This window comes from Xenopus tropicalis, chromosome 6 (assembly GCF_000004195.4).
Source record: "Xenopus tropicalis strain Nigerian chromosome 6, UCB_Xtro_10.0, whole genome shotgun sequence".
NCBI lineage: Eukaryota > Metazoa > Chordata > Amphibia > Anura > Pipidae > Xenopus > Xenopus tropicalis.
This window is the reverse complement of record NC_030682.2, coordinates 50,161,440-50,185,372: the sequence shown is the minus strand read 5'-3', so window position 1 is coordinate 50,185,372 and position 23,933 is coordinate 50,161,440. Positions and strand designations below refer to the sequence as shown.

General features: G+C 39.3%; 1 protein-coding gene across 2 annotated transcripts; it reads left to right on the top strand.

The window, feature by feature from the left end:
• The first annotated feature begins 389 nt into the window (after positions 1-389).
• dync1li1 (dynein cytoplasmic 1 light intermediate chain 1) lies at positions 390-23,638 on the top strand. Of its 2 annotated transcripts, none has more exons than XM_012964885.3 (13): positions 390-676; positions 6,079-6,152; positions 9,919-10,035; positions 11,874-12,104; positions 14,226-14,392; positions 15,395-15,488; positions 16,438-16,573; positions 18,031-18,142; positions 20,248-20,307; positions 20,390-20,431; positions 21,228-21,348; positions 21,426-21,569; positions 22,859-23,638. In XM_012964885.3, the coding sequence occupies exons 1-13, from the start codon at positions 561-563 to the stop codon at positions 22,948-22,950; spliced, it is 1,506 nt and encodes a 501-aa protein (XP_012820339.2). In that variant the 5' UTR covers positions 390-560; the 3' UTR covers positions 22,951-23,638. The 2 variants fall into 2 exon arrangements, with proteins under 2 accessions (XP_012820339.2, NP_001072301.1); NM_001078833.1 differs by having other exon boundaries at positions 519-676; positions 22,838-23,638.
• The last annotated feature ends 295 nt before the right edge of the window (positions 23,639-23,933 follow it).

The following is a 23,933-nucleotide window of genomic DNA, read 5'->3' as shown; positions in this document are numbered from 1 at the left end:
TAGTAAGCGGGGGCTCGGGACTCCTGTAGCGCCAAAGTAAAGGAAAACAGCAGGTAGTGCCACAACCATGTAAAAGTGGGCTACACACGTATTAAAAAAATTCATTGCATTTTGTAAATGCAGTTAGAACAGTTTTCAGCTCTACTACTACATTATTTCCCTTAGACTTATACCTCCACGTTTTACACAAAAAGCAGTTTTAGAGGTGCCATTTAACTAGCCGCTTTTCATTTTTAGTCCTCACGGCCAGGGCCGCTATCAGATACCCACTACTACCCCAATCCCCCTTTGCTAATAGTCTGCAGAAGGTAAAGGTAAATCCCTCGTCTAACCAACAGAGCGCGTCACGCCAGATGGGCGAATTGAACGCACATGCGTTACGCTGCTCCGTTGCGTCACCTCCGCTATGCATGGTACTGTAGCCACGCCCTCCTCTGCCTCTCGCTTCTCTCCTCCTCCTCTAGGGGACCGCGCCTAGACTGCTGTATAGCGAAGGGGCGGCACTAGAGAGACGGCGGAAATCATCCTCCTGCTCACCAGAAGAGCACGGGTGGTAGAGGATGGCAACCGGGCGTACCGGCTCTTACTCCTCGCCATCCTCCAGTTTCAATGCTGGCTATGGGCAAAATCAAAGCGGAGCTACGGCTAGTGAGGACGAGGACGGACAGAACCTCTGGTTAGTGTGCCCCATATTTGTTATTGGCAGGAACCGCTTTCTGCATCATATTATAATGTGCACCAATCTGTTGTGCTGTTGTTATGCTATTGCTTCCATTATCCCATGGTCATATTAATGGACTATGTAATAGGTACATTGCGGATTGCATTAGGAGCGCCACATGAAATCCCTGTAGTGCACGAATGCTTTGAATGGTAGTTACATTATTCAGGAAAATTGTAGCCCTGTGCTTGTGCCCTTTGCTTCTGTTTGCTGTATTAGTGTCTGATTGTTGCACTTGCTTTCTCATTGATGTATCTGCGGGGGCCTCTGTGGCAGTGAATGAGTTAAGTGGGTGGAGAGTAGGTGAGTGACAGAAGCCGGGGGGCGTGCGTTCCTTGTCATAATGAGTAAAGCGCGGGCACGCTAACGAGAGAGCTGAGGCGGGGCTACATTGACAGATTGGAAGGCCCGGCGTGTGTTTGGGAACAATGACAGGGCAAGCTGCAATGTTAGCAATGGCCAGCGATGATATACCTGCCCATGGTCCGTCTGTCTCTGTAATGCATTACAACACGAACTCATTCGCATTCAGCATGGCGGCACAGACCAATTGTCGCAGTGTTCCAGTTCCACATAATCCTTACAGCAGGAATATCCAAGTTATGGCCTGCAATGAATCCCAACATCTCTCACCCAGCAAAATCTGCGGTTTGCTGGCCCATGTGTATATACACTCAAGAACACTTCAGAATTTGTGCACTATTGTATTTTTCTAACAATAAGTATTCCAAATACAAATGGAAAAATGACACTTTTTTCAGAAAATAAATACAAACATTTATTAATATGTGTGAAAACATATATGATTTGGAAAACCTCATATTACCCAAGCCCATATTACCCATCATCTATAGAGCAAGACCCCCCAGCACTACAATATCAAAACCCAATATTACCCAAGCCCATATTGCCCAACATCTAAAGAGCAGACCCCCCAGCACTACAATATCAAAACCCAATATTACCCAAGCCCATATTACCCAAAATCTATAGAGCAAGACCCCCCAGCACTACAATATCAAAACCCAATATTACCCAAGCCCATATTGCCCAACATCTATAGAGCAGACCCCCCAGCACTACAATATCAAAACCCAATATTACCCAAGCCCATATTGCCCAACATCTATAGAGCAGACCCCCCAGCACTACAATATCAAAACCCAATATTACCCAAGCCCATATTACCCAACATCTATAGAGCAGACCCCCCAGCACTACAATATCAAAACCCAATATTACCCAAGCCCATATTACCCAATATCTATAGAGCAGACCCCCCAGCACTACAATATCAAAACCCAATATTACCCAAGCCCATATTACCCAATATCTATAGAGCAGACCCCCCAGCACTACAATATCAAAGCACCGCACCAAGAAACAAGGCCAAAAAGGCTCTTATCAATAAGCTGATTTTAGAACAACACATTTTTAGAATTATGCATTCTGACTAGTTTAAAATTAGTTAATGTATGTTTGCCAAATTACCAAACTGCAAAGCTTTTTTTTTTTTTTTTTTCCAAGTTTCTGAAAATAGCTTTTCCAATGATCTTTGGTATTGTGAGAAGTCATCATGAATATAATTTCCAGGAGCATTCATTACACAATTTTGCATTGAATTAAAAAACCTATGTGGCATATGTTGGTTTGTTTGATTTACTTGTTAGGATTAGGAAGTTGAATGTGGCTATAGTTATATTTTAACATTTTTTCCAAAAAAACAGAAAACAAACCACAAGCCCTATTCACTAAATCAAAGTTGAAAAATGGATTATACTGACCCTTTAGAACAGTGCTGTCCAACTGGCGGCCCGCGACCCCCCTCTGTGTGGCCCCCCACCTGTCTGGCTGCTTTGATGCCTTACCTTTGTGCAAGCTTTAAATGGTATCAGTACTGAGATTAACTGGCCCCCTGCATTGCTCACACCTCAGATTCAGGCTGTAATCCTCCTGTATTGTTTAAAAATGTAATCCCCTGTGTTTTAATCCCTGCATTGTTCACCCCCTGCAGTGTTCAAACCTCAGGCTCAGGCTGTAATCACCAACATTGTTCACTTCTTCATACCTCAGACATAGGTACTGCCTGGACTATGCTGCCTGTGTGTATGGCACAAACAGGGAGCATAGGGCAGGCAGATTATGGCACACACAGGGAGCATAGGGTAGGCATAGTATGGCACACACAGGCAGAATAGGGCAGGGAGGGTATGGTACACACAGGCAGGGTAGGGCAGGCAGAGTATGGCTAACACAGGGAGCATAGGGTAGGCAGAGTATGGCACACACAGGCAGCATAGGGCAGGGAGGGTATGGTACACACAGGCAGGGTAGGGCAGGCAGAGCATGGCACATACAGCCAGCATAGGGCAGGCAGAGTATGGTACACACAGGCAGCATAGGGCAGGGAGGGTATGGCACACACAGGCAGGGTAGGGCAGGCAGAGTATGGCACACACAGGCAGGGTAGGGCAGGCAGAGTATGGCACACACAGGCAGGGTAGGGCAGGCAGAGTATGGCACACACAGGCAGGGTAGGGCAGGCAGAGTATGGCACACACAGGCAGGGTAGGAAAGGCAGAGTGCTGACTGTGTGTGCCATACTCTGCTTGCCCTATGCTGCTTGTGGGAGGTGAACCTGGCAGGGGTTTGTGGTAGTTTGTTAGCAGTTGGAAATAGCCATTAAATGGTCCCTAAGGTGTGTAATTATGTACTGGGGGTTGCTCTGCTATCCACAGGGGAGGAGAAGGCATATGGAATTTAAGGGTATATCTTAATATGACATAATTCTTTCACATATGAATGATGGTTGATATCCCCACAGTAAGCACCAAGCATTTGGGATTTTGCTGTGCTACCACCATTGTGACAAAATAGGTGTGGTTTGAAGTGGGTGTGGTTTCAAAAAGGGGAGTGGTCAAAACTGGCTTCCATTAGCGGCCCTCAACCATGTATGCTAGAGAAATTCCGGCCCTCGGCACCGCAGAAGTTGGACAGCACTGCTTTAGAACAATACTGGATGCAGTAAGATCACAGGCATTTTAATAAAAGTGATCAATTGCACAGTAAGACAAGTGGTTAAAAAATTCCACTGTGCAATAAGTTTTTATGGGGAAATACAAACCATAATAATTATGTAAAGGAAAAGTAATTTATCAGTATCAATTTATCAGTCACAATAGGCAAAACACAGCACCCTAGGGGGCATCTTGTCATTTGCTCTGCATTTGAAACAAAACAATTTTTCAGTGTGAATGAAATGTATAACCCACTCCAGATACCTTGTGCTTCGGTTTAAACAAAAAAAATACTTAACTTGTCATTTGCTCTGCATTTATCTGGGGGTTGGGGAGCAGGTCAGAAATAACCTGGGGGGTGCTTTTGCATTTGCACCCCACACCCACAGTGATTTAACCGTTTCTTCTCCTTTAATTCACTTGTTTAAATTGTCTTTCTTAAAGGTCTTTCTGTGATTTTTATGGTGTACTTTTTAGTTCTAAATTACACTTTACATAGCAAATAATTGAATCTACCATTTGAAATTTTATTCTTGAACCAACAAATGTATGTGTTTAGCTGTAATACTGATGTGTAGGCTGCCATCTCAGTGCATTGCGCCCGAGTCTGATCTTTCAAAAAGAGCCAGTGCTACACATTAGAACTACTTGCAGACAGGCTATTGATTCTTCTACTCCTATGTAACTGGAGGAGTCCCAAACCGGACTTGGATCTTTTACTATTAAGTGGCATTTTCATTTCTACCACTTTTAGCAATACAGGTGTCAGGTAGCTGCTATCTTGCTACTTTTCCATTGTTCAGCTGGGGGAGGGAAGGGGAGGGACTGATATCACTCCAGCTTGCAGCACAGCAGTAAAGCATGGCTGAAGATTAGCAGAGCACAAGTCACATGACGGAGGGCACCTGGGAAATAAGGAACATAGCCCCATGTGAAATTTCAAAATTAAATATAAACAAATCTGCGGTTTTAAAAAACTGATTTCAATGCAGGATTCTGGTGGAGAAGCCCTTTAACTAATGCGTTTTGAAAAAATGTTTTGCCATGACCGTATTCCTTTAAGGTCACTTACTGGCATCTGAAAGTGCATATTTATGTGTCAAAACTTAGAGCATGTAGGTATACTGTCTCACTATTTTAATATACTGTAAACACACATGCAGCATGTTGCGTTTAAAGAACTGCAATGGTAGGTGACTGTGATAAAATGCATATTTAGATTCTAGTGGATACAACTATGAACAGTTATTTTTTTATTTGTGTGTTTGATTCTGTATTAAGGTTGTTGCTAAGCCGTGTGACCTGTTAGGCTGATCGCCTCTAGCAACTGAGCATGCAGCATTTTTTTTACATTGGAGACAGAATAAAAAATGCAAACTATTCAAAAACCATATTAAAAAATAATGGTCAACTGCAAAGTGCCTGAGATTCCTTACATAGGCAATATACAACAAAATTAAATTGAAAGGAAAATCATGCTAAAATGTCTGTATGTGCTGTTCATTAAAAAATAAAAAATCAAATTTATGCTAATTTTTATTTTCCCTGCTATGTAGGCGTTTGTGTGGATTTTTTCCCCTTCTTTCTTCTGAATGTAGCTTTAATATAATTCACATTGGTTGGTGTTCTGCCAGTCTTTAAACTCATGCGAATGCTTGGCTAAAAGGAAGGCTGCTCATTAACAAATGCATTTGTATTTGCTGTATTACTTTTGCTCTTATCAATACATATTGCTGCTTGAATAAGTAATAACCTTATAAAACTAGTGGGTAAACTCTGAAAGACAATCAAGTATCTCTATGAAATATACTTCCGGGAAGCTGAGAATGATGTCTAGCAAATATAAGCTAGATATATATAGATAAATATAGGTCTACATGTGGGGTGTAGCATCAGAGCAGTGTAAAAGGGCACTAGCACATCCCAAGGAGTAGTTCTTCATCTCAAACTGGACTATGCATCCAAAGAACCTCTCCCAGGTACCTACAATCCTAATATACTTGTAGAATGTTGCTCCCAGTGGCTTTAAGTATAGAAGGTTGGTGACTCCTAATCTAACCCATCGATGGAGCAAATGCAAACTTATCCACACTTTAGATGAGTTAAGATACTTATTATTGTGCCCTTTTATTCTAGTTTTTGCTTTTTTTTTGTTTTGTTTTGTTTTTTAAATCCATGCCTTGGTTTGCAAAGACTTCTTATGTCAGGGGCAAAGACTAATATATGTAATATACTTATGAGTCTAGATACAGTATTTGCCATTGCATGTAGGTTTAGTGGTGGTGGGGTATGATAAATGTCAATCAAATGCATCTCTCATCTTGTTTTCTTTCTGTGTAGGTCCTCCATTCTGAGTGAAGTCTCAACGCGGTCACGCTCTAAGCTACCATCTGGCAAAAATGTGCTACTCCTTGGTAAATAAAGGATATTTTTGTTAATCTTTATGCTTCAAGGTAGTATTTAAGTTAATGGAGTAGCAGTATAATTAGATTTTTCATTTGAGGTGACAGCATCTAACTCTGCTGTGACCTGTTATGCTAGTTAAATCAGAAATTTTCTTTCTCTATTCTTTCATTCTGTCCTTGGACTGCTGAGGTAGTGCGGTATCACCCTCACTGGGGTCCTGAAAGAAGGAAAATATAAACATTAGAAGGGTTGGATCATAGCTAGTGATGAGCGAATCTGTCCGCTAAACAAATTTATTGTGCGTATTTTTTTTGTAGCCCGCGCTTTTTGACGCAATCGCGCTTTTTTTGATGCGACCTCGCCCAATTTGACCGCAACTAATTTTTTCACTGCGAATTTTCACAGAAGTTTTGCGAAACAATTCGCCAATGGCGAAATGCGGAAATTCGCTGCGAATCCATGCCACATTTTGTACAATGCTCCCAGAATGTGCCAGTTAAAACTTAAAGGAAGAGGCCAACATGCTTAATTTGGGCATTGCTTTGACAGCTTGATTTGATTATGCGGTCCTTTTGCCTGCGGCCTGATTGGTTTCCTTGGCACTGCTGGGTACAGGTCTACCTCCTTATTTGGACCACATAACCAAACTGAGCAGCCCTTAAAAATTGCTATTTATATGTGTTTTTTTTGCACTGCTGTGAATCAATCTCATTGATCAGCTCGGCAGGCTTGTGAGTCTGAGGTAAGCAAACAGCAGACTGAGTTTAAAAGAAAATAAAGGACAGTTAGGTCAATATATTGTTGCATCTGCAAACAAATGAATAACATTTGATCTTTATATATAGGGTTAAAGGAGAAGGAAAGGCAAAATCACTTGGGGGTGCCAAAATGTTAGGCACCCCCAAGTGAATTGAATCGCATACATTCAGGGGAACCTGCAGCGCTTCCTTCTTCCTGTATCGCCGTGCGCGCATACGCAGTAGAGTGACAAGCCGAACTTTAACAGAGAAGTCTGCTTTTCACTCTACTGTGCATGCGCCTATGTGTTAATCGCAGCGAAACGAAGCCGGAAGGAGGAAGCGCAACGCTCCAGGTACCCTGGGCTGGTGCTGTTTTCTCCTAACAGGGGTACCAGCCCGGGGTACGAGGTAAGCGATTAAAGTCACTTTGGGGTGCTTAACATTTTAGCACGCCCAAGTGACTTAGCCTTTCCTTCTCGTTTAAGTTGCTTGATGTGTTTAATGTGTTGCTGTAGAAACTAATATACTGGAAAAAGTGGACATGCTAAGTGTTTCTAGTTAACTAATAGACATTCTCAGTGATGCCAGTGTAAAATATTATCTTTAATTTCTCCATGCACAGCTACAAAAATAGAAAGATTTGGTCCACTTTGTAGAGTTGTATCAGTTCTTCATTTGAGTTAGACCAATTTTTTGAGGTATGTAGATAAGGAAAGATAAGGCCTATATTCTCAACTGTGCTTACTGCAAGGCCATGAATAGGCTATGGAAATCCAGGATTACTCTTGGACATTAGGGGAATGGTACAATCTTTCAATTTGTGTTTAATCATGCAGGTAAACCTTCTATAGCATTTAGAGCAACAGTATGAATATCTGTAAACCATAAATAGTAAAAGTTGATAGGTGGTAGGAGAAAAGATTGCATATACAGTCATGGCCAAAATTGTTGGCACCCCAGAAATTTTTCCAGAAAATCAAGTATTTCTCACAGAAAAATTTTGCAGTAACACATGTTTTGCCATACACATGTTTATTCCCTTTGTGTGCATTAGAACAGAACAAAAAAGGGAGAAAGAAAAGCAAATTGGACATAATGTCACACAACTCCAAAAATGGGCTGGACAAAATTATTGGCACCCTTAACTTAATATTTGGTTGCACACCCTTTGGAAAAAATAACTGATATCAGTCGCTTCCTATAACCATCAATAAGCTTCTTACACCTCTCACCGGGAATTTTGGACAACTCTTCCTTTGCAAACTGCTCCAGGTCTCTCTTATTAGAAGGGCATCTTTTCCCAACAGCAATTTTAAGATCTCTCCACAGATGTTCAATGGGATTTAGATCTGGACTCATTGCTGGTCACTTCAGAACTCCCCAGCGCTTTGTTGCCATCCATTTCTGAGTGCTTTTTGATGTATGTTTGGGGTCATTATCCTGCTGGAAGTACCAAGATCTCGGATGCAAACCCAGCTTTCTGACACTGGGCTCTACAGTGTGACCCAAAATCCTTTGGTAATCCTCAGATTTCATGATGCCTTGCACACATTCAAGGCACCCAGTGCCAGAGGCAGCAAAACAACCCCAAAAGTCATTGAACCTCCACCATATTTCACTGTAGGTACTGTGTTCTTTTCTTTGTAGGTCTCATTCCATTTTCGGTAAACAGTAGAATGATGTGCTTTACCAAAAAACTCTATCTTGGTCTCATCTGTCCACAAGATGTTTTCCCAGAAGGATTGTGGCATACTCAAGTACATTTTGGCAAACTATAGTCTTGCTTTTTTTGTCTCTGTGTCAACAGTGGGGTCCTCCTGGGTCTCCTGCCATAGCGTTTCATTTAAATGTCAACGGATAGTTCGCGCTGACACTGATGCTCTCTGAGCCTGCAGGACAGCTTGATTTTCTTTGGAACTTGTTTGGGGCTGCTTATCCACCATCCGGACTATCCTGCGTTCTAACCTTTCATAAAATTTTCTCTTCCACACCCAGGAAGATTAGCTACAGTGCCAGGGGTTGCAAACTTCTTGATAATGTTGTGCACTGTGGGCAAAGGCAAATCTAGATCTCTGGAGATGGACTTGTAACCTTGAGATTGTTGATATTGTTCAACAATTTTGGTTCTAAAGTCCTCAGACAGTTCTCTTCTCTTTCTGTTGTCCATGCTTAGTGTGGCACACACAGACACACAATGCAAAGACTAAGAGACTAAGGCTGATGCCACACGAGGCGTAGGGCTGAAATTTTCGGCAAGCGGAAAAACGCTTGCCGAAAATTCAGCCCTACGCCTGCTACTTGTGCCTGCACCCGAATGAATGGGATACGCTCGGGTGCAGGCACATGTAGCCGATATACGCATGAAAACGCGAGACTTTGCATTCTCTCGTGTTTTCGTGCGTATATCGGCTACATGTGCCTGCACCCGAGCGTATCCCATTCATTCGGGTGCAGGCACAAGTAGCAGGCGTAGGGCTGAATTTTCGGCAAGCGTTTTTCCGCTTGCCGAAAATTTCAGCCCTACGCCTCGTGTGGCATCAGCCTGAAAGACTCTTTTTATCTGCTTTCAGGTGTGATTTTTATATTGCCCACACCTGTTACTTGCCCCAGGTGAGTTTAAAGGAGCATCACATGTTTGAAACAATCTTTTTTTTATCCATAATTTTTAAAGGGTGCCAATAATTTTGTCCAGCCCATTTTTGGAGTTTTGTGTGACATTATGTCCAATTTGCTTTTTTTCCTCCCTTTTTTGTTCTGTTCCAATACACACAAAGGGAATAAACATGTGTATAGCAAAACATGTGCTACTGCAATACTTTTCTTTGAGAAATACTTGATTTTCTGGAAAAATTTCTGGGGTGTCAACAATTTTGGCCATGACTGTAAAGACATAAAATGGCTCTAATAATGGGACATAGCAACCTGGCTTTTGGAATTTTTGCTTGATTCTCAAGCTTAGAGTGTACACAATACCAGTGCCAAGCCTCTTGTGTATTATATACTGTAAATGTTATCTATTATATTCTATATGTAGGTGAAGATGGGGCAGGCAAGACGAGTTTGATAGGAAAACTTCAGGGAATAGAGGAGTACAAGAAAGGAAGAGGAATGGAGTATCTGTACATTAATGTTCATGATGAAGACCGAGATGGCAAGTATTTTCCATGTACAGAAAACCTTATAAGGTGACTGCACTGTTGGGTTGAAAATGCTTACACTGATAAACAGGTATCTGCAAAAGGCTGCAACAAGTGTAATGTAACCACACATGTGACTTACTAAATTCCATTAATCTGCTGGTTCATACAATCAGTTTTCAAGTGAGATGGAGTTAAATAAATGTCTGTCTGACTTTGGTCGGGTAACACCAAATGATCTGCATATAAAGGGGCCCATATATATTGGAATTGTAAGACAGTAAGGTAGAGATGGGGCACTCACCACCTGAGTTACGCTGTGACTGCTTAAAGGAGAATGCAAGTCAAAATTTGAAAAGCATACTGCCCAATAGTCCTCCTATAGTTTAGTAAATACGCCACACTTTTGGCTCACCTAATCAAATATTTACTCAGTCACACTTAATTCACATTTTCTATCTGTTTTCTTGAACAGGCAGCCATCTTTAAAAAGGTATTCTCCCTTGCTTTCCCTCCTTGCTTCATATTGCACATGTGTTTCATTCCCTCCCCCCCCCCCTGGCAGATCCGCTTCTGATTGGCTGGTGGGCATGTGTAGTTCAGAACAGGAGACAGGATCAAGTTACACACATGTGCATTGCTACTGAAGGCTACTGCCGCTGGCAGCCTACAGGAAGGGGAGAGAGATATCAGTGATGTCATTGTAGTCTTCACACTGCTGTAGGCTGCCAGCACCATATCTCAGAGAAACAAGCAGGGATCTGGGAATTTAGATATGCAGTAAGTACTTAAAAAGAATGCCTTTAGACTTACTTTTAATTTATATTAACCTTTCATTGTCCTTTAACAACTAATTTCCCAGAAGGAACTGTAGTCCTCTTGTATTTCATTAATTTCATTAATTCTGCTAGAGTAAGGAATATGCAGACAGATTATTGCCAATACTTTTCATCTGTAGCATATCATTAGAAGTAGGATGAACACTCGTCCTTACATGCTATAACCAACCTGTGTTTTTATAAAAATAAAAACTTGCCTATCTTTTATACTACAATAAAGCTTCATATTTATGTCCCGCTGATAGCTTCTTAAGATGGCCATACATGGGCCAATTTCAGCCTTTCAGCCTTCAGCTCCTTTTGACTGATTCGGCTGCTTATCTGTCCGTGCATGACAACAACGACGGGCCTCCCCGACCGACATCTGGGCTGAAATCGGGGACAGCATCGGTCCCTCAACTGACGACTCCTATGCCCGCCTGTTTAATTAGCCGTAGTGAGCGGATCTTACAGTGTATGGCCACCTTTAGTATGCACTTGAATGGGAATTGTTCACTTTGGCACTTATTTGGTAGTTGAATATAGCTCTGGAGCATGTTCTCAAGTAGTACCATCTACTGGCCTAAGTGTCTTAGTCTTAATCTGTCATAGGGTGTTTTCCATTCAAGAAAATGCAACTCTCAGCTAGTGTAAGTGCTCTTACTGCAGTGGTTCTCCCTAAGGCTTATGGCGCATGGAGATTTCAGATGATAGTCACTTGTAAGTGTAATAGGCCATGTCCATGTGTCCCATTGCCCTAAGAGGGCTGCAGTGACCATAAACTACTATACTGTCAAAATTCATATTTTGCAGTTGTAACAGTTTTAGTTTTTGACACATTTGTAAGCATTTACACTGAGGAGTAGAGCCAGAAATCACTAATTGGTAATTGTAATCATGAAATGCTCCAATATTTCTAATAAATACACTAAAGTAAATTTTCCATGGATGGTTTGTTTTATTTACTTGCTTATTTGTTAAGTGTTTTAATACCTTTTTTGTTCTATGCTTTAAACTGCTTTGCCATTTCTTAGATCAAACAAGATGCAATGTGTGGATCTTGGATGGTGATCTGTATCACAAAGGACTCCTCAAGTTTGCCATGGATCCAAGTAGTGTTCGGGACACATTAATTATGCTTGTAGTAGATATGTCCCGGCCATGGCTGGCACTGGATTCACTGCAGAAATGGGCTAGTGTGATCAGGGAACATGTAGACAAACTTAAGATCCCTCCTGAAGAAATGAAAGAGATGGAAGAAAAAAGTATGTACAATTTACTATATTTATTGATATCAGGTGTTTGATCAGAATATCCTTTAATGAGATCTTTTACTGTACCAAGTAGTTTGCATAGTTTAAGTATTTTACCGCTTGTTTCAGATGTTTAAATGGGACCATATAGTACTTTTTCAATTTACATTAGTTGTTCAATTATTATTTTAGATTTCCAGATAGTAGTAGTTCTTGCACTGTTTATATCATTAAATATATCCTGAGGGCCCTCCAGGCAAGCAGGCACTTGCACCCAAGGCAAGTACCTCTCATCCTGGTGCCAACAGCCTTCAACCACAGCATCACTTTCCTATTTGGTGCCAGCATGTAATTTTGTTGTAGCATATAGGTCTGTCTGTCTGTCATGGTGTTCTGTATGCTTTTGCCTGTATTCTTTAGAAACTTCCTACAACTACTGATACAATAACCTATAGTGATACTGGATTTTGTGTCATTTTTATTTTATCAATATATCATTTTGGAAATAATAATTTATTAAAAATTAGCCATGTATGTGCTTATCAGATCACTGGTTTCAGGGGCTTTCCTGTAAAGTAAGGGGATGGCAACCTGTCCTCCACTATGCTGATGCAGAGTTTAATAATGTAGTCAGAGCAGTCCAAGTGCTACTGCACATTCCCTATCTCTTCTCCACACGTTGGCAAAGCATTCATAGTATTAGCCACAACAGTGCTAAACAACTGAGTGGGGAATAATAGGTCACTTAAAGCTGCCTTGCCTGTTTCAGTGTACAATAGAATGCTTTCTATTTATTCTTGGTGCCACACAAATAGGCTGAAGTGCACAGAACCTATCCCCATGTCTGCATGTGTTTCCTCCCACTGCCCCATGTTGCATTTGCCTACAGCACTGCATAACATGTCACCACTATATAAATAACCGATAATAACTTGTCACATTCCATATTGTCAAAAAGCTGAAGAAGACTTGGCTTTAGATCGTATGCAATAACCAATTGTGTAGGGGGATTGCACTGATGTTTTCTTAAAGGACAAGCAACAAAAAGCAAAAGCACTCAGGCTACAAGGGAAAATCCTTTAAAAAATTTATTGCGGAGGTGCAACGTTTCGGAGCAAACCTAGCCCCTTTATCAAGCATTGATGCTTGATAAAGGGGCTAGGTTTGCTCCGAAACGTTGCACCTCCGCAATAAATTTTTTAAAGGATTTTCCCTTGTAGCCTGAGTGCTTTTGCTTTTTGTTGCTTTGCAGTTTTGGGAGGGTGCCGATCCCTCTAGCAGAGTGCACCGGGCGTTCAATTTTGGAGAGCTAGGGTGTGCGGAAACGGTCTCTGTTGTGCTTTCTTAAAGGACAAGAAAATAATTCTTCACTAGGGGGATCCAAGATGATAGACACTTTCCACTGAATTATGTTGTTTTTTACCCTGGGCCAGAAAAAACTGTATGAGCCCCAGGTATCTTTGTAAGGAAAAGATGCAACAAATATCTTGGCACCGCCCAGTAAATTAGCCATAGTAAAGGCTAATTTATTCATATTTTTAAAAATAACTTCTTTTTTCTCTGTAATGATAAAACAATACCTTGTACTTGATGCTAACTAAGCTTAATAAATCCATTATTGTGGCAAAAATTTAATGTAGAGCAATCCAAATTACAGAAAGATCCCTTATTCAAAAACCTCCAGGACCTGAGCGTTCTGGATAACAAGTCAGAGAATCAGCCCCATGTGGCACTAACCTAACTGGCTGTGCTTGCAGTTTTATCCTTGCCTTACCAGATAATTATCATGGAGAATACATTTGCCTAACAGGTGTATTCACCCATTGGTACAGGCAGTTGGCGTATAGTAGTAGTGGGGGAGAATCACACTGTGCGCCATTACCTTTAAAGAACTAGTAAAACAAAACAATTTAAAATACCAGCACTTTCTCTACAAAACATGTAAAAATATTGCCCCCCTTTCACATTCAGTATCTGTTCTGCTGTTAGATTATTGTGAGTAGTGGGGCAAATTTGTTTTGAAACATGTCTTAAGAGCGAGACATAAAAATAAAGATGTCATATGAAGCTTTGTTTGAAACATTTGATTAAGATACATACTTTTTTTTTTTTTTTTTTTTTTTTTTTTTACAGTTGTAAGAAATTTCCAAGAATATGTGGAACCAGGAGAAGAATTTCCCGCTTCTCCTCAGAAAAGAAACACCTCTTCAGATGAACAGGATGACAGTGTCATTTTACCTTTGGGAGAAGATACACTTACACATAATCTTGGCATTCCTGTAGTAGTAGTGTGCACTAAGGTAAGGATAAAGACATTTTTTTTTTATAGATGAGTAAACCTGGCCATACAGAGAGAGATCCGCTCCGCATAGTGGGCAAAATCATGCTGATCCGATATATTTACTGAATGTAAGATGAGTACCCTTATTTTGAGCCATCACAGATTTTAATATATTCTTGTGAGAAGAGCTTGAACAATCCAGTGCATACAGATAACCTCCTTTGCACCCAGTAGCATTGGTGTCAAGACAGTATTGTGTGCTCCCAAAAATATAGCTTTTGTAAGCTTGGTGGTTGTAGTGCATGTGCAGCAAGTTCATAAAAAGTGTGCACAAAGGCACATTTTTGTTTTGTGAACATCGTGGAAATGTTGCGTCATCTGCCCCCATTAAATTTATAGCAGTAGTAATCATTTCCAAGGGCTTTAGTGAAATGACTAACCCTTAAGAAGAGTTGGGGGCTTTACTGGATTTCTGGCAGCTGGAAATTTGGAAATCTCTGAATTCACTTAGCAGGCACTTACAGGACATGTAAACATACATTTTCCTACTATGTATAAAAGTTTAGTACATCTCCCTAACCCATCGCACATTTCCATCTGCGAAATGCACATGTGCACTGTAATAAGAATGCAGATTTACACAGGCAGAACTTGCCTGATAAAAAGTCCTGCTTGGATTGAGCACTGTAATGATTAAGCTGAGCTCAGGAGAGGGATAAGGAGAAAAAATAGGACTAGATTCTAAAGCTGGAGTAGAGTTTCTGTGGGAACCATAGATTCACCAAGTTAATTGGTTAATTCACCAAGTAACACATTCTCGTGTTTTTTTTTTTTATCAGCATTGTTCTTTTGTGGTTCTCCAATTTTTAAGGAAATTTAGTAAACCTAAAGAAAATGAGTTACAATATTTGTTACCCCTAATCTTTGTTTTTGCTGTGCTAAATTTGTGCTGTTCTTCACACCTACCTCTGGATTTTCTAGGATCCTTGTTCACTGGTATATCTGTGTACTTTCTTTTTAGTGTGACGCCATCAGTATTTTGGAAAAAGAACATGACTACAGAGATGAGCATTTTGACTTCATTCAGTCACATATCAGGAAGTTCTGTTTGCAATGTATCCTTTTTTTTCTTATTGTAGAAAAATGCTGCAGATGTCATGTAATTAACAATTAAACCTTTACCAAATGAAGAAAAACGTTACGTTCTGAACAAATACTTAAAGTTAGTATGCCCCATTGTTCACCAGTGTTTCAATAAATAGAGCTTTTGAGGAACATACTTTATGCCTATTACCTGTAGTTTAATCATGAAAATCTGTGTTTTTTTGGCATTTCCTAAACTAAACAGGGTAAAAATGTGAATTGAAGCTATTCCATGTTTGCTCCTTGCTGAGTAGATAATAAGATCCAGTGCGCAGATAATTCCACCGGGCTTAATGGACTCCTCTTAACAAAACAGTCACAACAGAGAGTACAGGGAGGGGGTTTAAATTATCTACCTTGCTGTGTTTAGTTAAAAAAAAAATAAAAAAAACCCTAGATTTGTTTTGGAATTAAAGCTATAAGCAAAATTAGTACTTTCAGTACAATCCTTACTAATTAAATTAATGTTGAAAAGGGAGTATATTGCCCTTTTAACCAACTGATAAAGCATTAAACCAATGGCATGTATCACTATAAATATATATATTTGATGAGAATTCTTTATATAAAACATTGTTTTACATACTGGCTGTTATATGCAATATATTTTTATAGAGACCTAAAATATTCAGGGGTATAGTTTCCCATTTAAATAAAATTTTACTGTAGGGATGTCGTTGCTTATTTTGCTACAAAGGCTTGAAACCTGAGTGTGTATTACATTTTAGTACAGAGTATACATGAAAAAGAAAAAAAATGTATACAATATCTATAATACACAAATAAACATCTTTATTCACCAGGATTAGAAAAACTACTACAGTCAAGAGTGATTTGAATTAAGAGAGAGAGAGAAATTGCTTTTAATTTGCTGAAATTTTGGTTGAATTAATTGTGTTTTCCTTAAAAAAAATTCTGAAGATGGCGCTGCACTTATTTACACATCTATAAAAGAAAATAAAAATATTGATATTGTATATAAATATATTGTTCAGCAGTTATATGGATTCCTATTTAATATGCCTGCTGTGGTTGTAGAAAAGGATGCAGTATTTATGTAAGTATCTTTATAGACTTTAAACTAGTTATAGGAGAAAAGGGTATTTAACCAGATTGAAGCTGTATTGTGGCAGAGGAAAGGATGCAACACACACTGGTTATTTATTTTAACCCTTGGCTGGGCAGTCATGATCTGTCATTAAATATCATGTAGCCTGGAAATGTTGACTCCACTTTCTTGTACTTGTGTATCAGCGCTTTAGGTACTGTGATCTATGGGACTTAAGGGGTTATTTCTTTAAAGGGGTGGTTCACCTTTAATTTAATGTTTAGTATGTTATAAAAAAGGTCAGTTCTAAGCAACTTTTTAATTGTTCTGTAATTTTTATTGTTTTTGAATTATTTGTCTGTTTCTTCTGACACTTTCCAGCTTTCAAATGGGAGTCATTGACCCTAGCACCCAAAAACTGTTGCTCTGTGGGGCTACAACATTGTTATTGTTACTTTTGTTTCTGTTCAGGCCCTCTCCTATTCATGTTCCAGTGTCTCATTCAAATGACTCTCTGGAGAGCTACTGAACAAAAAGTAAAATAAAAAAAAAACAACCACCAATAATAACAAATGACAACTGATAGCAAATTGACTTTTAATAACACTCTGTACATCATACTAAAAGTTCACTTAAAGGTGAACAACTCCTTTTTAATAGTGCAGCTGCATTAAAGAGCAGCTTGTCAGCCACAAGATAATCATAGATTTAGTGGGTGCAGCTTGGAAAAAATTGCCATATATCACAACAACATAGCACACTCCCTAAACTGAAGAATGAGACTACTAATGCTATTAGAGGATTCAGAGCAATACTGTATAGTAGTAAATAATAACCCCCTCCATGAACAAATGTTACTGTTATAAATGTTTCTGCCACTCGCACACCTGTGTTTAGTGCTGTATAGCTTTAATAAAGTAAAATCATATTCATTGTACAGTAACATAACAGAGAGTGGAATGTCCCCTTGAAGACGTTCCCTTTAATAAACTCTTAAACATTTGAATTCCTTGCTTTCCAACAACCCCTGCTTGTACTTGACTTTCTAACTTTTCTGGCTGCAGATATCACCTTTGGCTTACTTGGTAATTTTAGTTTATTATATTTTTGCATTGCTCTCAAGCTAAGCAATGAATGTTGCAGGAGTGGCCCAAGATTAGAGTTTTTAATGAAGAACGTGACTTAAAACATGTTAATGGAACATGAAGTGATTTCAGGCACTTTGGAGCACTGTACTGCCTGTACATATGTTTCTCAGTCAAAAGTTGCCTGTAATATAAAACTGAACATTTGCAGCCACCTTTCACCTGACAAACACCTTAAGGCTGTTGCTGTGCAATTCAGTGGGTGTGCTTTGGCCTTTATGAACAAGTGATACCAGAAGCAGTGTGTACTACTAGACTTTGAAGATGTATCAATGTAAACCGAATTCTCTACATTATCTTCCCTTTTTATTCTGTTACCAGACCAGCAGGATGGGATAATGATAAGAAAATAGGAATATTGCATGAAAATTTTCAGACACTAAAACCAGAAGACACTTTTGAAGATATCATTACTAAGCCACCTGTGCGAAAGGTACATTTAAGAAATGAGTACATTTTTGAGTAATTTTGCGCTTGCAAAATTAAATAAAAAAAAAAGCAACATTTTAAAATGTTTTTTTCAGATAAAATAATGATGAAAGCCTTTTGGCGATGTATTTTGTTCATACAGGCTACAATGCCAATTTATTTTGTATAATATGAAAAATACTTTTTCAGTTAGATCAACGCATTAAAATCTTTACATACAGATATGTGTGTATTTGCATGTGTGTGTTTCCTTTTTTGAGGTTTTCCATTCTGGAATATTGTATATTCACTAACTAGTCACTAACAATGGACAGATGAGAATCCCCTGCAATCACCCATTATTAAAGGAACAGTAACACCAAAAAATGGAAGTGTTTTAAAGTAATTAAAATATAATGTACAGTTGCCCTGCGCTGGTAAAACTGGTAAGTTTGCAACAGAAACGCTACTATAGTTTATATAAATGAGCTGCTATGTCAACACGGGGGCAGCCATTGATGCTGGGAAAAAGGAGAAAAGGCACAGGCACATAGCAGATAACAGATAAGCTTTGTAGAATATAATGGGGTTTTATCTGTGATCTGCTAAGTAACCTGTGCCTTTTCTCCTGTAAATGGCTGCCCCCGTGGCTACACAGAAGCTTTATTATATAAACCAGTGCTGTCCAACTGGCGGCCCGCAACCCCCCTCTGTGTGGCCCCCCACCTGTCTGGCTGCTTTGATGACTTACCTTTGAGTAAGCTTTAAATGGTATCAGTACTGAGATTAACTGGCCCCCTGCATGGTTCTCACCTCAGATTCAGGCTGTAATCCCTCTGTATTGTTTAAATATGTAATCCCCTGTGTTTTTCACACCTTTTAATACCTGCATTGTTCTACCCCTGCAGTGTTCACACCTCAGGCTCAGGCTGTAATCACCCATATTGTTCACTTCTTCACACCTCAGACATAGGTACTGTAGGCAGAGTATGGCACATACAGCTAGCATAGGGCAGGTAGAGTATGGCACACACAGGCAGGCAGAGTATGACACACAGAGGCAGCATAGGGAAGGCAGAGTATGGCACACACAGGCAGGGTATGACAGGCAGAGTGCTGCCTGTGTGTGCCATACTCTGCTTGCCCTATGCTGCTTGTGGGAGGTGAACCTGGCAGGGGTTTGTTGTGGGAGTTTGTTAGCAGTTGGATGGTCCCTAAGGTGTGTAATTATGTACTGGGGGTTGCTCTGCTATCCACAGGGGAGGAGGAGGCATATGGAATTATATATGTATATCTTAATATGCCAATTCTTTCACATATGAATGATGGTTGATATCCCCACAGTAAGGACCAAGCATTTGGGATTTTGCTGTGCTACCACCATTGTGATAAAATAGGTGTGGTTTGAAGTGGGTGTGGTTTCAAAAAGGGGAGTGGTCAAAACTGGCTTCCATTAGCGGCCCTCCACCATGTACGCTAGAGAAATTCCGGCCCTCAGCACCGTAGAAGATGGACAGCACTGATATAAACTATAGTAGTCTTTCTAAGGAAAACACCAGTTATACCAGTACAGGGCAGCATTACATTATATAGTAATTACTTTTATACACTTTAATTTTTTGGTGTTACTGTCCCTTTAATATGTATAGGACATTAAGGCATTATGTGCATTATTCTACTAAGAAATGCCCTCCCCTTTAAACAGAATAGGGATTATTTGTCCATATATTGCAGTATATTCGAGTTGGCCAAGTACATTAGTCATGCCCTGTAACTTTTTCTCAGACTAAAAACCCCCAAATGGTTGTGCTTTTGATTGTGCTTTTGTGGTCGCCTGACTGTAGCTGGGAAGGGTGGGAGCTACAACATGGGGCTGGACACTGCTCCTGTATAAACTATAGCAAAAAGGAAAAGTTGTGCTTACCACAAATTTTAAACTATTATGCAGTGAGGCTGTGACCACAAAATTCATACGGACAGTGACAAGAGATCCTCTGCACTCACCCATTAACATTGACCTATACTTCCTAGTAATGTACTTTTGCCGATTCTTCCTTTAGTAAATGTCAAGTCGCTGCTTAATTCAGAACAACTTTTTAGGATTTTTGATGACTATGATTATTTTTACAGTTTGTACATGAAAAGGAAATTGTAGCAGAGGATGACCAAGTGTTTCTTATGAAGCAGCAGGTAGGTACATTGTAACACTAATAAAACTTTCCGACAACACTTTATTACTATAAGTAATCTTTTTGCATCTCTTGTTTTTCAGTCACAGTTGGCAAAGCAACCACCGGCTGCAGCTGGGCGCCAGGTAATCATTTGAGATGCATGTTGTGTAGTTGGAACACTTTAAGGAATGAAGTTTGTAAGTTCAAAGACATTTGCACTCTTGTGAGCAATAAAACGTTCATATGAAAGTGTTTCCCCATGTGTCTGGGGAACATCTTTGCCAAAATTATGGCTATTTGGCAGTACAACCACCAAAGCATCCAGGCCAAACTCAGAAGTCAGGTTGCTGTGAACTTATAGGGAAATGCTGGGAACAACAAAACTTCCTAAGCCTCCTAGATCATTTTTAACAATTGGGTCTTGCAAATGTCCTTTAAGTGTGACATGACGTGAGAAGTCATTGGAGATGCAGATTCTAGCTTTGTCTAGCTAGAATTAAGATTCTGATATCGTTGCTCATATGATATACTAATGTCGTGCTAAGCATTTTCTCAAATAACAGAATAACTTCCTTGAACAGAATGCCTATACCCCTAGTATGTGTAATGAGTGACATCCATCAAAGTGCAGATAGGGAGGATTTCAGACAGAAAAATGCTCATGTGCATTTTCTGTCTAAAAATCCACCCCATTTGTACTGTGAGAGGTGGATGCCATTCATGTCACTTTACACACATGTACTACAGCATCTGCAGTAGTGGGGATGAAGATATCTATTTTAACATAGCCTAAGATAATAGATTTTTTTGACAGACAACTATGCTTCCCATGTACAAGACAAATTGGATTATTCTAAGCGCTTAATCACACATTCAATAGTTTACATGTGTAAGATTTGACTTAACTTTTTTTAAAGCCATCCATCTTTCCTCTGACAGGATGCTTCCCCTAGGGTGCCTGGTGGTTCACCTAGAACCCCCAGTAGATCAGGAAGTACTAATGTTGCAAGTGTATCGCCAGTTCCTACTGGCACAAAGAAAATTGATCCTAACATGAAAGGTAAGGCAGACACTCCTAGGTAAAGTGATTAAATTATTTTATGGAGTCTGATGATATTTTTTATTTTTTGGTTACAGCTGGAACAACAAGCGAGGGAGTTCTTGCTAATTTCTTTAACAGCTTGTTAAGTAAGAAGACTGGGTCACCTGGAGCTGGTGGTACAGGAATCCCTGCTGGTAATTCAACTGGTAACAGTTTGCCAGCATCTGCCAAAAAAACAGGTACTTATCTCTAAATATTTTATCCATTAATGCTTACTGACATGTATGGTACCTATATTGGTTCTAAGTTTATTATGTTATTTATTTCTAACATGCGTTGCACATACATACACAGTATATATAGTTCTAATGTTCAACACATTAGCACAGGCTAACAAACCAAACAAATAAAGGCCTAGAAAAGGCAGAGCCTTCCCCTATTCTCACTGTTTTTCAGTTATAGCAATATTTAATGGTTTGTCTTGTTTTTATTATTTTATGACTACTGTCTGTGTAGGGCAGGAAACTGGATTACTGGTCCCTCTGGTCTGCATTGCCATTGCCCAGCTCATTTCCTTCTTGAAAGGTGTATGCTTCCTTTGCCATCCATATAGTTATGGCAAAAGCAAAGTTAAATGACAAGTTATCTTTACCTTTACTGTGTTCCAGATTGTATGTAAGGTGTTTTTGGCCCCTGGTACTATATTAGAGTGGCTTTGCATTAAACAGGGTGCCTTAACCCAAAGTTTCGACCTTTAGTATACAGTATGTACTGATACAGAGTTTGTGGGGTTATTGTTTATGGTGAAATATAATCCGAGGGGTAGGGTTGTAGAGATACTAACATGTGAGCTTGAGTACAGATATAACCTGACTTAGCTTTCCATAAATAAGAGGATGCATTTAGCAGACCTTTGTAATGTAAGAGACTTAAATAATATTGATCTGATTTCAGACTGGAAATATTGAGCTTACAAACATTTCAAAAGATGGTATATCCTTACTGTGAAATACACAGTCAACAACAGCTTGTGCCCTGGTAGTATTACTCTGCTTTGGTCTTGTAGCATAGAAATGTGGCGGCAGCACTAGGTTCATGTCTAAAGGTGAAGACACATGGAGCTACTAGTAACAGTTACTTGTCACAGCTACAGAAATAGGCAATGTTGATCATCAAGTATTGCAAGCATCTCTATTTCCTTTTTACGCCTCTCTTTTCTTTCCCAAACCACCCCTTCCCTATGTGAAAATATTTACCCATTTTGCCCCTTATTTATTTGGCCTGAGAAATACAGGCTGCATATAAAAGTTAATTTTAGAGACTTTCTTATACATACCCTTTCTGCAACTACAACATAAAGATTGAACAGTTATTAGTAAGAAAACCTTTTGTACACATTGGGAAACCTCTTGCTGTGGTATTGCTGTTGATTACATGTGCAGTACATTTCGCTGCTTTATAGTAGCTTAAATATTTTTCTATCTTGTGCTTATTTTTTTTTTAATAGGGCAAAAACCTGTTCTTACAGATGTTCAAGCTGAACTGGAAAGAATTTCACGAAAACCTGATATTGTCTCACCTACAACTCCTACGTCACCTACAGAAAATGACACATCCTGAGGAGACCAAAAACAAAAATAAGCCACTTGTCCAAATTCTTAAAGTTCTATCACCTCTGCCCTTTCCCTCTTAGCTATTGTGGAACTGCAGAGACAATTTTTTTTTTTTTTTTCTGAGGACACTTGACATTTCCATGTATGTTTCCCAGATTAAAAATGGATTTTGTGGAATAGTCGAAAACCAAACTGGACTTGTTTAGAACAATTTTTTTTCATTAATTTTCATGTTTTCATTAAGCTGCTGATCAGATAATCTACAAATTTAAACAGTTAATTGCTATACAAATGAGAGATTTCTGGCTCTGTAAGCTGTTATCATTTACCATTTTCTTCTGTTGTGGAAGATACCCTGATTATAGAAATTATTTTGATGAATGAAAAAGAAGCAGAAAGGCAAAACGCTTTTTACGAAATAGTGATTAGTATCCATGCAGAGTTACATTTTTTTAAAAAAAAGAAATTGAATATTGCTGCTAAGCTTACAATAGAAACAACTTAAGCCCATACGGCTTGTACTACTACTAGTTACAGCATTTTGTGTAAAAAGAACAAAAAGGAGGTTACAGCAGTGTATCACTTCTCTGTTATGTGGCCCTGCTTTAGAAGATATCTCTATGGTGTCATTTGGGGCTCAAAATGAGCCTTCAAATAAACAATCATTTAATAAAGTTGTATTTATTTTCTGTGTAGATTTAAAACTTTTTTTTGTTAAAATATAAATTAATTTTCTTTATATGTATTTTTTATTTAAATGTAGAAAATCAACGCACGTCATAGGTAGCTTTAGGAAGTTACAGGAACTTCTCATTGGTGACCGTAGCAACATTTCACTTGATAACCATTCCATATAGAGAAAAATTGCCACTGGTATTCCGAATTACATTAATGAGATTTTCAGTTGTCTAAAAATGCTGGTATACCTTTAAAGGGGACCTGTCACCGTAAAAAATTATTCCAAATCATGTATTATTGGGCAAAATAAAC

Coding starts and splice junctions, on each gene's coding strand:
- dync1li1 (NM_001078833.1), top strand. CDS start 561: ATGGCAACCGGGCGTACCGGCTCTTACTCCTCGCCATCCTCCAGTTTC. Junction 14,393..15,394: donor TAGTAGTAGTGTGCACTAAG/GTAAGGATAAAG, acceptor CTTTCTTTTTAG/TGTGACGCCATCAGTATTTT. Junction 20,432..21,227: donor CGGCTGCAGCTGGGCGCCAG/GTAATCATTTGA, acceptor TTCCTCTGACAG/GATGCTTCCCCTAGGGTGCC.